General features: G+C 38.4%; 1 protein-coding gene across 1 annotated transcript; it reads right to left on the bottom strand.

Annotated features, from left to right (window-relative positions):
- Nucleotides 1–7252: 7252 nt before the first annotated feature.
- On the bottom strand, nucleotides 7253–19921 carry LOC106569590 (natural killer cell receptor 2B4). The gene is made up of 6 exons (XM_014141100.3): nucleotides 19821–19921; nucleotides 8636–8932; nucleotides 8195–8476; nucleotides 7983–8093; nucleotides 7658–7701; nucleotides 7253–7483 (listed from the first exon to the last, which is right to left on the bottom strand). Exons 1-6 carry the CDS (start codon nucleotides 19870–19872, stop codon nucleotides 7253–7255), a joined length of 1017 nt encoding a protein of 338 aa, XP_013996575.3. The 5' UTR covers nucleotides 19873–19921.
- Between the last annotated feature and the right edge of the window lie 298 nt (nucleotides 19922–20219).

The raw sequence follows: 20219 nt of genomic DNA on the forward strand, positions 1-20219 counted from the left end.
AGCTGGGCTATATACAGGGGGTACCGGTACAGAGTTAATGTGCGCACCGGTGTCGAGGTAATTGAGGTAATATGTACATGTAGGTAATGTTATTAAAGTGGCTATGAATAGATAATAACTGTCCCGACTTCCGCCAAAGTCAGCTCCTCTCCTTGTTCGGGCGGCGTTCTGTGGTCGACGTCACTGGCTTTCTAGCCATCGCCGCTCCATTTTTCATTTACCCATTCATTTTGTCTTGTTCCCTGCACACCTGGTTTTCATTCCCCAATCACACTACATGTATTTATTCCTCTGTTCCCCTCATGTCTTTGTGTTTGATTGTTTTGTGTTTCGTGTCATTTTTGACGCGCTATTTTCTGGTGTGCGTTTATTTTTTGTTGTATATTAACGAGGTATGTTTATTTGTTTGTACTTTATATTGTGACTGTTTGCGCGTGTTTGTACTTTGCTTTCGGATGGAGGTTTCGATCACAACTATCTGCTCTCCTGCACTTGACTCCGCTCCCAGTACGCACACCATTGACAATAATGTGTGTGTATGTCTTTGTGTGTGCACATGTATGTGTGTGTATGTCTGTGTGTATGTGTCTGTGTGTATGCACATGTATGTGTGTGTATGTCTGTGTGTGCATGTCTGTGTGTGTGCACATGTATGTGTTTGTATGTATGTGTGTGTACATCTGTGTGTGTGCACATGTGTGCATTTGAATGCGAGTGCGTGTCTTTCAACTATGCTGTGATGTTTAACATACAATTTTAATCTATCAAATTGAATAGCATCCACAGATTGCGAGCTGAAGGTAAATACTTTTACTAAGAGTATTAGTATATTAGTAATCGACTGACCAGCTCTCTCCAGATCTCCGAACAAAGCTATTTCTAGGGTCAATTTTAGATGAATGTTAAATCTTGCGTCATTTTATATATCAACTCTTACACACTGTGGCTTGGAATTGGTACATCAAAAATCTCTTCCCAGCTATTTTGAAATCTGTAGGGTACAGCTGTCAACATTCTGGTCCTTAAATGAAACTGGTATACTTCCCTATACCCGCTATTTTTGTTCCTCTGCCAGTTTTGATCCTTTATATTGGGCAGACAGACCAATTCCCTACCCCCTCCCGCTACCACCTGCCTCCTCCATTTTTGGGGTAATCCTGTAATCAATTGGTTGTAATCTTGGATTGAACTGACCTTCCCAAACAATTATGATAGCTCCATGAAAGACATAACTCTACCATTCCAATTTACAATATAATTTGTAAACAAAACTCCTTTTTCAAACATATTTTCCATAAATACAGGTATCTTTATCAACCAGCACATTTGAGTTCAACCATAATATTTGTTGTAATATTTGTTGTATCTTTTCTGGGGGATGAAATTGAAATTGTAACTAGCTCTGCAATGATTCTTTGAAAAAGAGAGATACTTTGAACAAGGTTTGATTATAAATTATTGTAAATGAGACATGGTAATCTGCACAAAAGCAAAAAGGAACGCTTTTAACAATGGATGAGCTTTTCTTAGTAATCTACTTGAGAACCATTTTAGGTTCAAATAAACTTTTGTATGAGTGAAGATTTTAGAGAGAGGTTAATTAAGTGCTTTCATATTTAATCATCTCAACCCACCCAGTTCATATTGATTATATACAGTTGAAGTCGGAAGTTTACATAAACTTAGGTTGGAGTTTTTCAACCACTCCACAAATTTCTTGTTAACAAACTATAGTTTTGGCAAGTCGGTTAGGACATCTACTTTGTGCATGACACAAGTCATTTTTCCACAATTGTTTACAGACAGATAATTTCACTTTTAACTCACTGAATCACAATTCCAGTGGGCCAGAAGTTTCCATATACTAAGTTGACTGTGCCTTTAAACAGCTTGGACAATTCCAGAAAATGATGGCATGGCTTTAGAAGCTTCTGATAGGCTAATTGACATCAGTTGAGTCAATTGGAGGTGTACCTGTGGATGTATTTCAAGGCCTACCTTCAAACTCAGTGCCTCTTTGCTTGACATGGGAAAATCAAAAGAAATGAACCAAGACCTAAAAAAAATTGAAGACCTCCACAAGTCTGGTAAATCCTTGGGAGCAATTTCCAAACACCTGAAGGTACCACGTTCATCTGTACAAACAATAGTACACAAGTATAAACACCATGGGACCACGCAGCCGTCATACCGCTCAGGAAGGAGACGCGTTCTAACTCCTAGAGATGAAAGTACTTTGGTGCGAAAAGTGCAAATCCATCCCAGAACAACAGCAAAGGACCTTGTGAAGATACTGGAGGAAACGGTTACAAAAGTATCTATATCCACAGTAAAAACGAGTCCTATATCGACATAACCTGAAAGGCCGCTCAGCAAGGAAGAAGCCACTGCTCCAAAACCGCCATTAAAAAGCCAGACTACAGTTTGCAACTGCACATGGGGACATAGATTGTATTTTTTTGAGAAATGTCCTCTGGTCTGATGAAACAAAAATGGAACTGTTTGGACATAATGACCATCGTTGTGTTTGGAGGAAAAAGGGGGAGGATTGCAAGCCGAAGAACACCATCCCAACCGTGAAGCACAGGGGTGGCAGCATCATGTTGTGGGGGTGCTTTGCTGCAGAAGGGACTGGTGCACTTCACAAAATAGATGGCATCACGAGGAATGAACATTATGTGGATATATTGAAGCAATGTCTCAAGACATCAGTCAGGAAGTTGAAGCTTGGTCGGTGTTATAACCCCTCCCCTTCTATTAATATAACATAAGCATAATCAATTATTCTAATACATCAAACATTTGTACAGCCCCAAATCATGACCCCTAGGTGAATCCTGACACCAGCATTTCGATGACCATAATGTATAGATATGGTGACAGAGGACACCCTTGTTTAACTCCTCTTGATAGTTCAAAACTCTCTGAGTAGTATTCGCTATTTACTATTTTACACCTGGGGTTGCTATACATTACTTTTACCCATGGAATAAGAGACTCACCGAAATGTTTAAAATCCAGTCTTACTTTATCAAAGGTGTCGTGTCTTTGGCATCATTAAATTGAAGACTGTTATTTTATCAAATCAATTCTCTGTAATTATTATTACGTGATTAAATGAATCATATAAATGTAATTAACTAGGAAGTCGGGACACCAAGGAAAATCTAATAAAATCTAATATCTAATTTTCCTAATATAACTTTTCAGATATTTTAATATCTGATCAATTAGTCTTCTAATTAATGAATTATTCTTTACCTCACGTTAGTCTCATTCCAAACGTTTTAAGATGTTGGTTATCTGCACGAACCCAGCCTTCACTATGAATCATCCATACATCAATTGTCTTAATCATTTATTTACTAACTACCTAAATAATCACAGAAATGCATAACAAACAAACAGTAGATATGGTTACAAGAAAATGATAGGGGATGTGCCCTAGTGGGCTAAGCCAATATGACGGCTTGGTGGACAAAAGGAAGTGGGTGTGTACTGAGAAGGGCGGGAATTACAAGAGTCACTACACAGTTGATAGTTATATTGATTGAAATGCTAATCCTTTGCACATGAACGCTCACTCATTCAGGAATAATTGCAATCAATATATATTTACGCTCAGTGTGTCGTCGTGATCTCTTGGAATCGTCCGTCTTTCTGTTGAAAAGTTAATCTGATTGTCTCTGCTCCCATGAAGTATCTCGTGGTTAGGATGGATACTTCAGAGTAACATTCAGAAATGTTCTTGTAGGATAGATGTTTCGGCGGTTGTCGGTCTTCGCTTTCAATGGTACATAATTCCTAGCTGCAGACTAGTAATTAGTATTGAAGACTTGCGCTTATTCTGTCGGTATTGATAGTCTCAGAGTTTAACCTCTATGGGCTAGGCGGGACGAATTCGTCCCACCTACGTAACAGCCACTTGAAGCCTGTGGCGCGATTTTCAAAACCTTAAAAATCCTATTACTTCAATTTCTCAAACATATGACTATTTTACAGCTATTTAAAGACAAGACTCTCGTTAATCTAACCACACTGTCCGATTTCAAAAAGGCTTTACAACGAAAGCAAAACATTAGATTATGTCAGCAGAGTACCAAGCCAGAAATAATCAGACACCCATTTTTCAAGCTAGCATATAATGTCACAAAAACCCAGAAGACAGCTAAATGCAGCACTCACCTTTGATGATCTTCATCAGATGACAACCCTAGGACATTATGTTATACAATACATGCATGTTTTGTTCAATCAAGTTCATATTTATATCAAAAACCAGCTTTTTACATTAGCATGTGACGTTCAGAACTAGCAAACTTCCGGGGAATTCGCTAACATTTTACTAAATTACTCACGATAAACGTTCACAAAAAGCATAACAATTATTTTAAGAATTATAGATACAGAACTCCTCTATGCACTCGATATGTCCGATTTTAAAATAGCTTTTTGGTGAAAGCACATTTTGCAATATTCTAAGTACATAGCCCAGGCATCACGGGCTAGCTATTTAGACACCCGGCAAGTTTAGCACTCACCAATATCAGCTTTACTATTATAAAAGTTTCATTACCTTTTGTTGTCTTCGTCAGAATGCACTCCCAGGACTGCTACTTCAATAACAAATGTTGGTTTGGTCCAAAATAATCCATCGTTATATCCGAATAGCAGCGTTTTGTTCGTGCGTCCCAGACACTATCTGAAATGGTAAATCAGGGTCGTGCGCATGGCGCAATTCGTGACAAAAAAAATCTAAATATTCCATTACCGTACTTCGAAGCATGTCAACCGCTGTTTAAAATCCATTTTTATGCCATTTTTCTCGTAGAAAAGCGATAATATTCCGACCGGGAATGTCCATTTAGCTAAACTGAGGAAAGTAAACAAAGCTTTCGGTCGACGCGGGCACGCGCCTGAGTCTCACAGTACTGTAACCAGCCACTACCCAAACGCGCTACTTTGTTTCAGCCAGAGCCTGCAAAGCCACGATTCAGCTTTTTGCCGCCTTCTGAGACCCTATGGCAGCCGTAGGAAGTGTCACGGGACAGCTAAGATCCTCACTCTTCAATAAACAGAGACAAGAAGAACGACACCTTGTCAGACAGGCCACTTCCTGCCTGAAACCTTGTCAGGTTTTTGCCTGCCAAATGAGTTCTGTTATACTCACAGACACCATTCAAACAGTTTTAGAAACGTTTGGGTGTTTTCTATCCATGTGTAATAAGTATATGCATATTCTAGTTACTGGGTAGGAGTGGTAACCAGATTAAATCGGGTAAGTTTTTTATCCAGCCGTGTCAATACTGCCCCCTAGCCCCAACAGGTTAACATAAAACTTCAACAATATTCCAACCGGACGATTCCAATGTCTTGAAAAGCATTATGGAACACAGCAACGTCATCATGCTTGAAAAATGGCTGTGTGGTTTTTCTTGTGTTGTCGCTGTCCTAACATAATCTAACTTTATGCTTTCGCCGTAAAGCCTTTTTGAAATCGGACAATGTGGTTGGATTAAGGAGAGGTTTAACTTTAAAATGGAGTAAAATAGTTGTATGTTTGAAAACTTTGAATTATGACATTTTGTTGTTTTGAATTTGGCACTCTGATTTTTCACTGGCTGTTGAATAGTGTGAACCATGGGTGGGATGGTAGCGTCCCACGCAGCCCTGAGAAGTTAATTCGTAGTGCTATGCATTTAGCTAGTATTTTTGCATCACAACATTGAAGTGTGGCCTCTAGTTTTTTTCAGATAGACTGGATCGTTATATTTGCCATCTGGGTCTTGTTTGAATAATATTTAAATCATGCCTTCCTGCTGAGTTCCTCACCGACTTCCATTTCTATAGGAGTAGTTAAAACAAGCTAATAATGGAGCTTTGAGAATCTCAAAAAATGCATGATATACCTCTACCGGTATGCCAAAAAGCCTTTCCAGACTCAAAGGATTAAAAAAATTAAAAAAGTTATTCCTCTGTAATTTGACCTTCGCACTGATCTTTTTGTGCATTTGTTATTTTTATTATTTTTTATTATTAGGTAATAATACCTTACAATAATCGTCATTCAGAGGGTGATGATGAGATTGAAAAGAAAACGTCTGCTTAAAATATTTAGCTTCCTCTTTCAAATATGATTTGGAGAATCATGGATGACTCCGTCTTTAGTAATGGATTTCAGCAAAGAAAATTGTACTGTGGAGAAATTAGTACACTTTTCTCCATATTCCACCCAGTTTGTTTTATCAGACACCTGGCAGTGTGATGCCAGGACAACAACCTCTCCCTCAACGTGAGCAAGACAGAGCTGATCGTGGACTACAGGAAACAGAGTGCTGAGCACGCCCCCATTCACATCAGGGCTGTAGTGCAGCGGGTCGAGAGCTTCAAGTTCCTCGTTGTCCACATCACAAAATATCTATCATGGTCCAAATACACCAGCACAGTCGTGAAGAGGGCACGACAACGCCTCTTCCCCCTCAGGAGGCTGAAAAGATTGGCATGAGCCCTCAGAGCCTCAAAAAGTCAAACAGCTGCCCAATTGAGAGCAAGGCGCTACAGAGGTTAGTGTGTACAGCCCAGTACATCACTGAAGCCGAGCTCCTTGCCATCCAGGACCTCTATACAAGGCAGTATCAGGAAGGCCCTAAAAATTGTCAAAGACTCCAGCTACCAAAGTCATAGACTGTTCTCTCTGCTACCGCACGGCAAGCGGTACCAATGCACCAAGTCTGGAACCAACAGGACCATGAACAGCTTCTACCCTAAGCCATAAGACTGCTAAATAGTTAGTTAAACAGTCACCAAATAACTACCATGACTATTTACATTGACCCTTTTTTGCACTTTTTTTTTTACTCATCACACACGCTGCTGCTACTGTTTATTGTCTGTCACTTTGTCCCTACTTATATGTACATGTCTACCTCAATTACCTTGTACACCTGCACATCGACTGGGTACTGGTGCCCCGTGAATATAGTTATCTTTACACATGGTGTTTTTGTTATTTATTTATTTATTTATTCATTCATTTTTTTTTTTTACTTTTCTGTTATTTCTCTATTTTGTTTCTCTCTGTATTGTTGGAAAGGCCCTGTATGTAAGCATTTCACTGTTAGTCTACACCTTTGTTGTTTTCAAAGCATGTGACCGATCTTATTTTATTTGATTAGGTCTACTCGAACATGGGAACATTGCCTTTAAAAGGTTTGAATAGAATCCTGGCCTAAGATGATGTTCAAATTCCTGATTATTGTTTGCTAGTCCTTTTCCCCACCATAGCATATACACTCTCAGGCATGGAGGTCATGGGGAGGTCCACAGGCATAGGCTGGTCTCCCACCAAGGTGGGGTGGTTCACAGGCTGGGGGTGGTGGTTCACAGGCTGGGGTTGGGGTTGTCCCACCATACTGTAGATGGTGGGTGATCCTGGACCTGGAGACACCTTCTCTTCACCACCTGCTTGACCGTTATCTGGAGTCTGGAGAATACAATTCACTTAATTAAATATTTATCAGTAGCTGTTCAATGCTCTACATATACACACAAAATGAAGATGAGTTTATTGTTAATTTGGAATTTACATGTTTTCCACTAACAACATTTTCAAAATGTCATCAACAGTATCAGTGATGTTAAATATGAGGTATCTTACCCCAATTGTAGCATCATCTGTGTTTATAATATCCTCTTTGCCTCCTATAAATATTTAAAAGTTAGATATTCAGAGTTGCTGTGAGTATATATAAATAATGTGAAATCATTACAGCCTGTTATCAACAGTATTCACAATAGTTGACTTAATATAATGAAGTGACTGTACCAAGAATAAAAATCCAAAACATTTTTTAAACTAAGATCTTCAGAGTCGCTCTGAGTGTACAGTTCATAAATAATGTGAAATCGTCACAGTTTTCACAATAGTTTAATTCATATAATGTATTTACTGTAATATGATGCAGTAGGAGCAGTGAGCTTACGTTTGTTTTGCTTTCGCCAAACAACAAAACCAATCAGGGCAATGAATCCAACTACGCAGACAGATATCCCGACTGTGAAAGGATAGCTGTCGTTCGCCTTCTCCCCTTGCTCTGGAAATACAGCGACATTAAAATCACTACAACCTGTGTGTGTGTGAGAGAGTGAGAGAGCGAACAAGAGAGAGAGAGAGAATTTGTAAGGCATGTCTTACCAGATTTCAATGGACAGAGTTCCACTATCTCCTTGGTGTCACTGGCCCAGCTGACATTGTTGCTGTGGTTACAGATGATGAAACCCCCTGCCACATAGACAGAGAGCAGGGGGACAGTGGAGGTCTCAGCCCCTCTACTCTCTCCTCCCACATGAGAGCAGGTGCTGTTGTTACAGCTGGAGGTGACAGAGGTGTTCTGACCTCTGCAGGTCACTGTCACGTTACAGGTGGCATTGATGGAGGAGACAGAGTCCACTGTCAGGACTGGCGGCTCAACTCTCTCTGAAAACAAATAGAACCCCATTATTGTTAATATATTCAACTCAGTACAGGAGCTAGAGGAATAATGAATATGCATTTAACATTTAACCTGCACAACATGTTTAGCTTGTTTGATTGATACTGTAACTGTGTCACTGTAGAACTACGAGTCAAACATACCTTGAACAATTAACAGGTATGCAATAATTGTTTTTTCATTGTCACCAGTCACAACTGCAGTATAAGGTCCACTGTCATTTTGCTGTAGGTTCTTCAGTAGCAGAGAGAAGTTTCCCGTATAAAACTCAACCCTGTTGTTGTACTCGGGTAACACTCTCACTGACAATGTATCAGAGCATCTTACAATATTGGCTGATCCGAAGGTCCACTTAAAAATCTCTATCTCTTTCAGTTTAACATTTTCCTGGACATCCAGACGAACGTTCTGTCCCTTCAGCACAAACACAGAGCTGGACTCTGAAATAAACACACAGACAATAAAGACTTTGTGTGAAAAAGATTAAGCAATATGACAAATAGAGCAGTAGAAAATAGGAATTTCCCTTCATACCATAATTGCAAGATGGTTTAAAGATGAACCTATAGAAATATCTGCTGTCTGTACAGCATCAGAGGCAAATTTGACACATTTAATGTTAATGTGATGCAACCCAAATTTTGGTGATACAATGGACAGTTTGTCTGCCCCCCCAAAAATGTACTGTACACAACCACTTGGCTGTCTCCACAGCACTAATTATTTTTGTGCAGAAAAACTCTTCGTTGTACAACTTGAGTGTGTACAGGGACATAGTCAAAGCCCTTGCCATAAGTGATAAAGAAGTGTCTATACAATAAAGAACAAGAATACCATACACACAATTTAAACTATTCAGTTTCATAAACCATTCGGTTTATGAAAAATGTTATAAAACTTGAAGTATAACTCTGTGAAGTATAACCTCATCTAACCTAATCTGCCTAAAGACATACATTGGGATCCATAGTTATTGGCACCCTTGATAAAGATGAGCAAAAAATACTGTATATAATAAATAATACAGATACCGAGCTCAACAATGGGGAATTTATATTATTTATAGTAATACAACTGCTCAGAGAAAGAGATTTTTCGAACAAGTAATTAAAATACACGAAGAAAACATAGGGGTAAAAATTATTGTCACCCCTGTTTTCAAAAATCCAGCACTCTCCCCTTGTGAGGATAACGACACTGAGCCTTTTTCTAAAATATTTTATGAGAAGAACACGTTGGGAGGGATCTTACACTATCCCTCAATACAGAGTCATTACAGATCCTTGATATCCTTTGTCTGCGCTTATGGACTGCCATCTTCAATTCAAACCACAGGTTTTCAATTGCAAAATTGCAAAATGTAGATTTTGTGGTCAGTTAACTATTTCTTTATGGATTTTGATTAGTGCTTGGGAAGATGGACTCCTGGTAGAGTCATTCAAGTCTTTGTCTAAGATGTTTTGGTACTTGGTAAAGTTCATGAAGCAGTTGCCCTTAAAGGGGGGCTGAACTTCCTGATTTAGCCTCGGTTTCAATTCTCCTTATTAGTAAATGCGACTGAGAACAAGATTTGGGATTTGGAGGAACGCTTTGAGGTGGGTGTCTCTTGTTTGTGTGTTCGAACATGGGAAGTGTTTGTACAGTACACAATTACAGTCTATAGAATCAGTGATTTTTTTCCCAAACTATGTTTTATATTTTCCCAAATTTTGTTTTCTCAGTAAAATCTTTCCAGTTTTAGATTGTTATTTTTTTTCACTCTCAAAATTACAATTGTTCATAGAAAAACAACGAAATTGGATGTTTTGAGTCCATGTCAATGAATAAATCACATCAGAAGACCATTTTTGGGGGGGTGGAAGAAAACTAAGACATTTTTATTTTTGTGAGTAATTTTATATAATTTGAAAGTAAATATGATTTAGGCTAGGCCTATTCCCTATCTAAATGTGCCATGTTGTTGTGTGTTATTTAATGGCCGTATAATTTTATAACTTTATTTTTATAGCTGCATGGGGCTACTATGGTGGTCATGTGACCTAATGAATCACACCTTTTCCAGTATTTGGGAGAACGGACTGTAGGCCTTATATTAGGCATTTTGAATGTTGTATTAGTGAATTCCACTCTGTTTGTAGGCTTGTCATAGCCATTTGTGATGCACAACCCCATCACACAGAGGCTATATCCATACTAATAAATGACACAAAAATATTGATTAAGTCTTGGCTATAACCTGTCCTGAGCGAAATAGACAAGGGGTCCCAAACGGTCTAGACTATCTATAGCCTATTCTTATTGCCAGATCTGTTTTCCCTATCAGCCACTGCATGTACTTCTTCAACTATTTTGTTTAAAATATATTTAGAGTCTACATTTAGAGGCCTGTGAGCTTGGATCTCTTTTTCAGGGAGCCCCTGTAATAAAACCACATACAAAACACAAATAGAGTTCTAAAAATTTTCTGCAGGACAACAGTACCCCAAATGATAGCCTAAATTACAAGTTGAAGGCCTATGTTTATTTCGATAGCCCTACATTTAACATTGAATAATTAAAGTGATAGGCTAAAGAACTTTGGAGAATGTAGATAATTTGAACACATGGATTTCAATCAAACAAATGGATAAGACTGTTCTATTCTCTTTGATTTAGTTTCTATTTCAACTCAGACAAACGACTGAATGGATGACATGCTGACTGAAATTAACTGAATATACAATTAATGAAATGTTCAAATATGTTGGAATGATGAGTTGCACGCCCCATGCTTTACACTTTATTTGGCTAGAAGGCAAATAGGCCAACATTAGGGTATAATGACTACATTAGGGTATTTTTTCCCAAACTATGTTTTATATTTTCCCAAATTTTGTTTTCTCAGTAAAATCTTTCCAGTTTTAGATTGTTTTTTTTTTTCACTCTCAAAATGTTTCACTCTTCTGCATGTCTCCAGAAGGGCATCTTCTGAGGCTGAGGGGTGCTTTTCTGAAGGTGCATGGTGCTTGTTCGTGTAGCACTCATCAAGGGTTTTTTTGTTGGTGAGATGAAACTGTCAAAACTCTAAAAGGTCAGAATTACAATATAATAGATTTGTCCAAACCTAAAATGTTAGTCCGTAATAGTAACATGATGTTTATATGTTCACAGATTAAATTTCACGTTTAAGTTTCATGTTTCATGCATGGCTTTTCTTACAATCCTAACAATTTACGTATGGATTTTCTTACGATCCTAACGATACGTACGTTCAACCCTTTGGCAGTGTCATGACGTTGGCCTGTGGGTAAGGTTTATGACCCCCCCATAAATACCTTTCTCCCTTCCCCTCTCTCTCTGACCCTACTGAAGGACTGGTGAATAGCCTTTGTTAAGTATAGAGAGTATGGGAACATCAAACAAGTGGGGGAAAAGGAACCATATTTCGGTAATAGAACCAGTTGGAAATATGTGTTGGAACTTAATGAGTATGGATGTCAGTTCGGTTGTCATCTGAGACATTATGACTGATGACAGGACGACATAAACTGTACCTGGGAAAGTCCACACATTCTAGTTATCAGATTCACATGGAATTGTTGTGCAATTTAAGTGTTTGATATTGAAATTGTTTGTTAGAAGATGAAATGTAATTTTAGCTTCCAAATGAGAGAATTGGATTTTCATAAGGAAAGTGCCCTGCTTAATCAGTGGCCCGCCCCTGTGAAGAGACGGGGGTTATAAACGATGAAACACACCCTTCTCCCCTCGCCACTATATAAGACAATGACACAATGTAACCAGAGTTCTGGTACGTGAGGTCTGCAGCCTCTGCGTTAAAAGGACACTAATGTCAAGTTTCAGAACTAAGCCAACCTCGGCGTGAGCTTTGGTTGCGAATGTTATGAACTTTGAACTTATTCACTACAGAAGTGATACTTCCTAGCCGTTGAGTTAGCAGCGGCCGCTGTAGACGTGGGCTAGGAAAGGACGGACGACGGATCCAGTCTAACACACAACGAAGATACTACAAGTATCCATTTTACCACCAGTGACATTCTTCCGAGGACAGGAAGATCTCTGTTGGCCAACACTGCCAGCATCTACAACCAACCTACCGAAGCGCAGCTCAGAGTAAATATTTATTGCATTTTCCTTTTCCAAATGGGTGGTGATTTAGAATGCATACGATTCTGTCTTTACGATGGCATAGCAAAGCTGTTTCTGTGTTCCTCAGTCTTCCCACTCTTTCATTCAAGCCCAACCCCCTTTCTTTGTGTTACGAGCCGCCATGTCAACTCCGTCCACCAGGGACGTTTTCTGTATGACATAATTTGCATTCTGTGTATATGTAATTCTGTGTGATTAGTTTAGGTATTTGGTAAATAAATAATTAAACCCAATTTTGTATTGCTGATTCAACTTGTTAGCCAGGGTTTGTGAAGATAACCAACAATTTACGACGTTTGGAATGAGATTGACGTGAGGTAAAGAATACGTCATTAAATCAGAAGACTCAGAGATCAGATATTATGATATCTGAAAGTTATATTAGGAAAATTATAACTTTGTAATCTGAATAATTTCCTTGGTGCCCCGACCTCCTAGTTAATTACAGTTTCACGATGAATCAGTTTAATCGCGTAAAAATAATTACAGAGAGTTATTTGATAAACATGTCTTCCGTTTTAATGAGGCAATAGACACGACAGCAGGTATCTCGCTCCATAGAATCTCACCTGAGAAATTATCAGAGCGAGGGGAAACAGCCCCCTCTGTCTCAGTATATGTAGCCCATGTATGGAATGCTGTCTAGGACCAAAAGAGAATGGCATGTTGACACTGTAGCATTTGATTGATTAATGCCAGCAAGCATTTTGCATTCGGAACTAGAAGCACAAGCATTTCGCTACACTCGCATTAACATCTGCTAACCATGTGTATGTGACCAATAACATTTGGTTTGATTTGATTTGATTTTTGAAATTGACTTAACTTATTGACTTAACTTATGAAATCAAGTTGAATCAAATCAACTAAGAACTGTTTTTACGCACCTTAGAAATTCACAACCATGAAGTCAAATGACCTGAAGCAACTAGGGCTAGGGGGCAGTATTTGCACAGCTGGATAAAAAAATGTACCCGATTTAATCTGGTTACTAATCCTACCCAGTAACTAGAATATGCATATACTTATTATATATGGATAGAAAACACTCTAAAGTTTCTAAAACTGTTTGAATGGTGTCTGTGAGTATAACAGAACTCATTTGGCAGGCAAAACCCTGAGACATTTTCTGACAGGAAGTGGATACCTGATGTGTTGTATTACCTTTAAACCTATGCCATTGAAAAACACAGGGGCTGAGGAATATTTTGGCACTTCCTATTGCTTCCACTAGATGTCACCAGCCTTTACAAAGTGTTTTGAGTCTTCTGGAGGGAGATCTGACCGAACAAGAGCCATGGAACGATGATGGCCCATTAGACACCTGGCGCGCGAGTTCATGTTGGGTACCCTCGTTCCAATACGTTATAAAAGAGAATGCATTCGTCCACCTTGAATATTATTCATGTTCTGGTTAAAAAAGGCCCTAATGATTTATGCTATACAACGTTTGACATGTTTGAACGAACGGAAATATATTTTTTCCCCTCGTTCATGAAGTGAAGTCCGGCGGGCTTAGATCATGTGCTAACAAGACGGAGATTTTTGGACATAAATGATGAGCTTTTTTGAACAAAACTACATTCGTTATGGACCTGTGATACCTGGAAGTGACATCTGATGAAGAGAATCAAAGGTAATGGATTATTTACATAGTATTTTCGATTTTAGATCTCCCCAACATGACGGCTTGTCTGTATCGCAACGCGTATTTTTCTGGGCGCAGTGCTCAGATTATTGCAAAGTGTGATTTCCCAGTAAGGTTATTTTTAAATCTGGCAAGTTGATTGCGTTCAAGAGATGTAAATCTATAATTCTTTAAATGACAATATAATATTTTACCAATGTTTTCTAATTTTAATTATTTAATTTGTGTTGCTGACTTGACTGCCGGTTATTGGAGGGAAACGATTTCCTCAACATCAATGCCATAGTAAAACGCTATTTTTGGATATAAATATGAACTTGATAGAACTAAAAATGCATGCATTGTCTAACATAATGTCCTAGGAGTGTCATCTGATGGAGATTGTAAAAGGTTAGTGCATCATTTTAGCTGGTTTTATGGTTTTGGTGACCCTGTCTTTGAATTGACAAAACATTACACACAACTCTTGTAAATGTACTGTCCCAACATACTCTAAATTTATTGTAATCAAATTATAAAAATCCAAAGTATGGATTGCTGTCATGCCTTGTCTTCAGGGTAAGGAAACCAATATGTCATTCTGAAATTTGGGAGAAATGTACATATTGGTTTTCTTACCCTGTAATCAGTCTATAAAGAAGGTGTGGCAGCAATCCATTACTTTTCTCTTTGCTTATTTGAACTGTTTTTGCCATAATATGGACTTGGTCTTTTACCAAATAGGGCTATCTTTTGTATACCACCCCTACCTTGTCACAAAAAAACTGATTGGCTCAAACGCATTAAGAACAAAATAAATTCCACAAATGAACTTTTAACAAGGCACGCCTGTTAATTGAAATGAATTCCAGGTGACTATCTCATGAAGCTGGTTGAGAGAATGCCAAGAGTGTGCAAAGCTGTCTTCAAGGCAAAGGGTGGCTACTTTGAAGAATCTAAAATCTAAAATATATTTTGATATGTTTAACACTTTTTTGGTTACTACATGATTCCTTATGTATTATCAGTCAATTAGCCATGTCAGCTAACAATGTTTTGATTGGTAAGTTAGTTTAGCCAGTTATCTAAATTTGTAGTAATCATGGCCAACTCCCTCCCGGGCACGCAGGGCACGTGCCCAGACCTCCAGGGGGCAATTTTTTTTTTTTTGTCAATCTCCCTCAGACATCAATAACATTTAAAAATGTTTATTTAACTAGGCAAGTCAGTTAAGAACAAATTCTTATTTACAATGACTGTCTAGGAACAGTGGGTTAACTGCCTTGTTCAGGGGCAAAACAACACATTTTTACCTTGTCAGCTCAGGGATTCAATCTTGAAACCTCACAGTTACTAGTCCAATGCTCTTACCACTAGGCTACCTGCCACCCCTGACATAAGTCATGGCAGAATTGTTGGAAATTAGCTTTAAAACGGAGAGAAAAAAAATCTCAACACCCTATGACAATATGGGTTGAATTGCAGAAATTGCAGAAATTAGCTTTTATTTTTCTCCATGCGCCAGGCAAAATGTGCAGTATTTTTATTTTATTTAACTTTTATTTAACTAGGCAAGTCGGTTAAGAACAAATTATTTTTTACAACGACGGTCTACCAAAAGGCAACAGGCCTCCTGTGGGAACTGGGGCCTGGAATTCAAATAAATAATTGAATACAATATAAATATAGGACAAAACACACATCACAACAAGAGAGACAACACAACACTACATAAAGAGTGACCTAAGACAACAACATAGCAAGGCAGCAACACAACATAACAACAACATGGTAGCAACACAACATGGTAGCGATACAAACATTATTGGGCACAGTCAGCAGCACAAAGGCCAAGAAGGTAGAGACAACAATACATCACACAAAGCAGCCACAACTGTCAGTAAGAGTGTCCATGATTGAGTCTTGCAGAAAATTAAATCTTGCTTAGGGCCCCCAAAAGTCTAGAGCTGGCCCTGGCTAGACTTTTAATGTAAAGATTAGGTGGCTAGTCACAAGCAGTGGCCTTGTGCTTGATAGATTGCTCATGAGACCTGTGTTTATTTTCTATATTGCCTGTTGACAGAAGTTGGCTATTATTAATGGATGTGCATTGTGCTTGGTTCTGGTTAAATTTGGAACAAAAAGGGCATTTTCATAGACAGATTTGAAAGCCAGATATTTGATAATTGCAAAAAAGTAGGTTAAACTATTTTGATAAAATAACTAAGTTATTTGTGGGTCTTGTGTTTGAAGGCTTGCATTTAGCATAGGTATACATTTACAAGCCCTGAATTCATTAGATTATTCCCGACTGTTTCAAATGCAGTGTATTGACCTTTAATTGTGCAACAAAGCTTAGAGAAAAAGTACAGTTTTAGAGATGCAGTCCATCGTGAATCACCCATGAGTTTGAAAAGAATTAGATATGATGTTTTTGCCATATCACATAAGCCTAGCCTCTATATCAGTGTTAATGCTATACAATACAATACAATTAGAACAATGTGCACTGCAAACATTTTCAACATATTTTTTTCAAATATGGGGCAGGATATTTAATGAACTAGGCTGTAACGGACTAACATTTTAATTGGAGTTGATGACAACGCAATACATAAGAGAGCGTAAATACACAATTTGAAGCAACCACATATTTTTTTTTATATACAGTTGAAGTCGGAAGTTTACATACACCTTAGCCAAATACTTCAAGGTGGCAGGTAGCCTAGTGGTTAGAGTGTTGGACTTCTAACTGAAAAGTTGTGAGATTAAATCACTGTGCTGACAAGGAAAAATCTGTCGTTCTGCCACTGAACAAGGTAGGTAACTCACTGTTCCAAGGCCATCATTGAAAATAAGAATTTCTTCTTAACTGACTTGCCTAGTTAAATTAAGAAAACATTTAAACTCAGTTTTTCACAATTCCTGACATTTAATTCTAGTAACATTTCCCTGTCTTAGGTCATTTAGGATCACCACTTTATTTTAAGAATGTGAAATGTCAGAATAATAGTGTAGAGAGTGATTTATTTCAGCTTTTATTTCTTTCATCACATTCCCAGTGGGTCAGAAGTTTACTTACACTCAATTAGTATTTGGTAGCATTGCCTTTAAATTGTTTAACTTGGGTCAAACGTTTTGGGTATTCTTCCACAAGCTTCCCACAATAAGTTGGGTGACTTTTGGCCCATTCTTGCTGACAGAGCTGATGTAACTGAGTCAGGTTTGTAGGCCTCCTTGCTCGCACACGATTTTTCAGTTCTGCCCACACATGTTCATTGGGATTGAGGTCAGGGCTTTGATGGCCACTCCAATACCTTGACTTTGTTGTCCTTGAGCCATTTTGCCACAACTTCAGTAGTATGCTTGGGATCATTGTCACCAATGTTGTCTTCCAAATGACCCATTTGCAACCAAGCTTCAACTTCCTGACTGATGTCTTGAGAGGTTTTTTCAATATATCCACATAATTTTCCTCCCTCATGAAGCCATCTATTTTGTGAAGTGTACCAGTCCTTCCTGCAGCAATGCACCCCCACAACATGATGCTGCCACCCCCGTGCTTCACGGTTGGGAGGGTGTTCTTTGGGTTGCAAGCCTCCCCCTTTTTCCTCCAAACATAGCGATGGTCATTATGGCCAAACAATTATATTTTTGTTTCATCAGACCAGAGGGCATTTCTCCAAAATGTGCGATCTTTGTCCCCATGTGCAGTTGCAAACCGTAGCCAGGCTTTTTTATGGCGGTTTTGGAGCAGTGGCTTCTTCCTTGCTGAGTGGCCTTTCAGGGTATGTCGATATAGGATTAGTTTTTTCTGTGGATACAGATATTTTTGTATATTTTATATTTTTTATTTCCTTGCTGTTGATCTGGGATTGATTTGCATTTTTCACACCAAAGTACGGTAATCTCTATTAGACAGAACGCGTCTCCTTCCTGAGCGGAATGACAGCTGCGTGGTCTCATGGTGTTTATACTTGCATACTATTGTTTGTACAGATGAACGTGGTACCTTCAGGCATTTGGAAATTGCTCCCAAAGATGAACCAGACTTGTGGAGGTCATCAATTTGTTTCTGAGGTCTTGGCTGATTTCTTTTGATTTTCCCACGATGTCAAGCAATGAGGCACTGAGTTTGAAGGTAGCCTTGAAATTCATCCACAGGTACACCTCCAATTGACTCAACTGATGTCAATTAGCCTATCAGAAGCTTCTATAGCCCTGACCTCATTTTCTGGAATTTTCCAAGCTGTTTAAAGGTACAGTCAACTTCGTGTATGTAAACTTCTGGCCCACTGGAATTGTGATTCAGTGAATTATAAGTGAAATGATCTGCCTGTAAACAATTGTTGGAAAAATTACTTGTGTCATGCACAAAGTAGATGTCCTAACCGACTTGCCAAAACTATAGTTTGTTAACAAGAAATTTGTGGAGTGGTTGAAAAAAACAAGTTTTAATGACTCCAACCTAAGTGTATGTAAACTTTTGGCTTCAACTGTATATGGGGGAAAAGATCCCTCCCAATGTGTTTTTCAATCTCATAAAACATTTTAGAAAAATGCTCAGTATCGTTATCCTCACAAGGGGAGGGTGCTGGATTATTGAAAACAAGGGTGACAATAATTTTTACCGCTATGTTTTTTCGTATTTTTTTATTACTTGTTAAACAAAATCTCTTTTCCTTGAGTATCAGTATACAATAATATACATTTCCCATTTTTTTTTTGCATAGAATATAGCTGAGTATTTGTATTGTATATTTCATACAGTCTTTTTGGCTCATCTTTCTCAAAGATCCAATAATGCTGGACCCCGCTATAGCTATAAGTTGGGTGCTCAGAGAGTGGCCGTTGGTTAACTTTGACAGACATGTGCTGTGACTGTCTTTCTAGTTGAAGTTTCCATTCTTCAAGTGACGTTGTGGTTCTGCTTCCTGTTGCTGACTTTCCTGTAGCCTAACTAACTGACACATTTTTCTCAAAGTATAATAAAAAAAATGTATTACTTGTTGGTTTGTGTTATTATTTCAGGCTTTGTAAACAAACATGTTTAGCTTCATAATGTTTATAATTACAGTATCATCAAAAAACTGTTGACCTAAAGTTAATGACATTCTTTCAATTATAATGAAAGTCTTTATAATTGACTTGAATGGTGTAAAATTCACAACATCACAACAGTGACTTAAACCTTCAGTATTCATTAGATCATATGACTTCTTCCCCCTGTCATCCCTGTGTGTGTCCCAATAATCTCTCCTTCCTCCTGAAGTGTGCACTCCCTCACTATTCCCGACAAATGTAAAAAGGTGTTGCATTGGTTAAATTGAGTTTTTCACCAGTCATTTCCTTTCAAATCCATGAAGGGAAGCGAACAAGTGCACACCTCAGGAGAAAGGACATATTATGAGGACAGAACCAAAATTTCGCCCCTCCCGAAATGATACTCCCTGTTACTTACTAACCTAGTAATCACATTATAGGTACACATGTCGAATTAATGTAATCAATATCACTATACAGATGTATTGAACATTGATGTATTTATTTACCTGCTTGATGGATAAAAGTCAGTAGAATGGCAAAATGCAAGAAAGTCCCCATACTTCGGCAAATAGGAAATAATTGTCACATTGAGCATTCGTGTTTTCTGTATTACAGGGCATTCCAGAAATAGAGTGCTTTTTGTGTAGTGTAATTTTTGGGGGGGCAGAGGGGAGGGTAGTGCATTTTCTTCTCTGGTTTACATTTGCTCTTCTGCTTGTGGCTATTATTAAGCTGCTTTAGCAGGCCTATTTATTTAACCTTTATTTAACTAGGTAAGTCAGTTAAGAACAAATTCTTATTTTCAATGACAGCCCCCACAGCAGTGGGTTAACTGCCTTGTTCAGTGGCAGTACGACAGATTTGTACCTTGTCAGCTCAGGGATTCGAACTTGCAACCTTTCAGT

The sequence above is a fragment of the Salmo salar genome, chromosome 14 (genome assembly GCF_965601325.2).
Source record: "Salmo salar chromosome 14, fSalSal1, whole genome shotgun sequence".
Taxonomy (NCBI): domain Eukaryota; kingdom Metazoa; phylum Chordata; class Actinopteri; order Salmoniformes; family Salmonidae; genus Salmo; species Salmo salar.

Coding starts and splice junctions, on each gene's coding strand:
- LOC106569590 (XM_014141100.3), bottom strand. CDS start 19,872: ATGGGGACTTTCTTGCATTTTGCCATTCTACTGACTTTTATCCATCAA. Junction 8,933..19,820: donor GACTTTTATCCATCAAGCAG/GTAAATAAATAC, acceptor TGTTTATTTCAG/AGTCCAGCTCTGTGTTTGTG. Junction 7,702..7,982: donor TTGGCGAAAGCAAAACAAAC/GTAAGCTCACTG, acceptor AAATATTTATAG/GAGGCAAAGAGGATATTATA.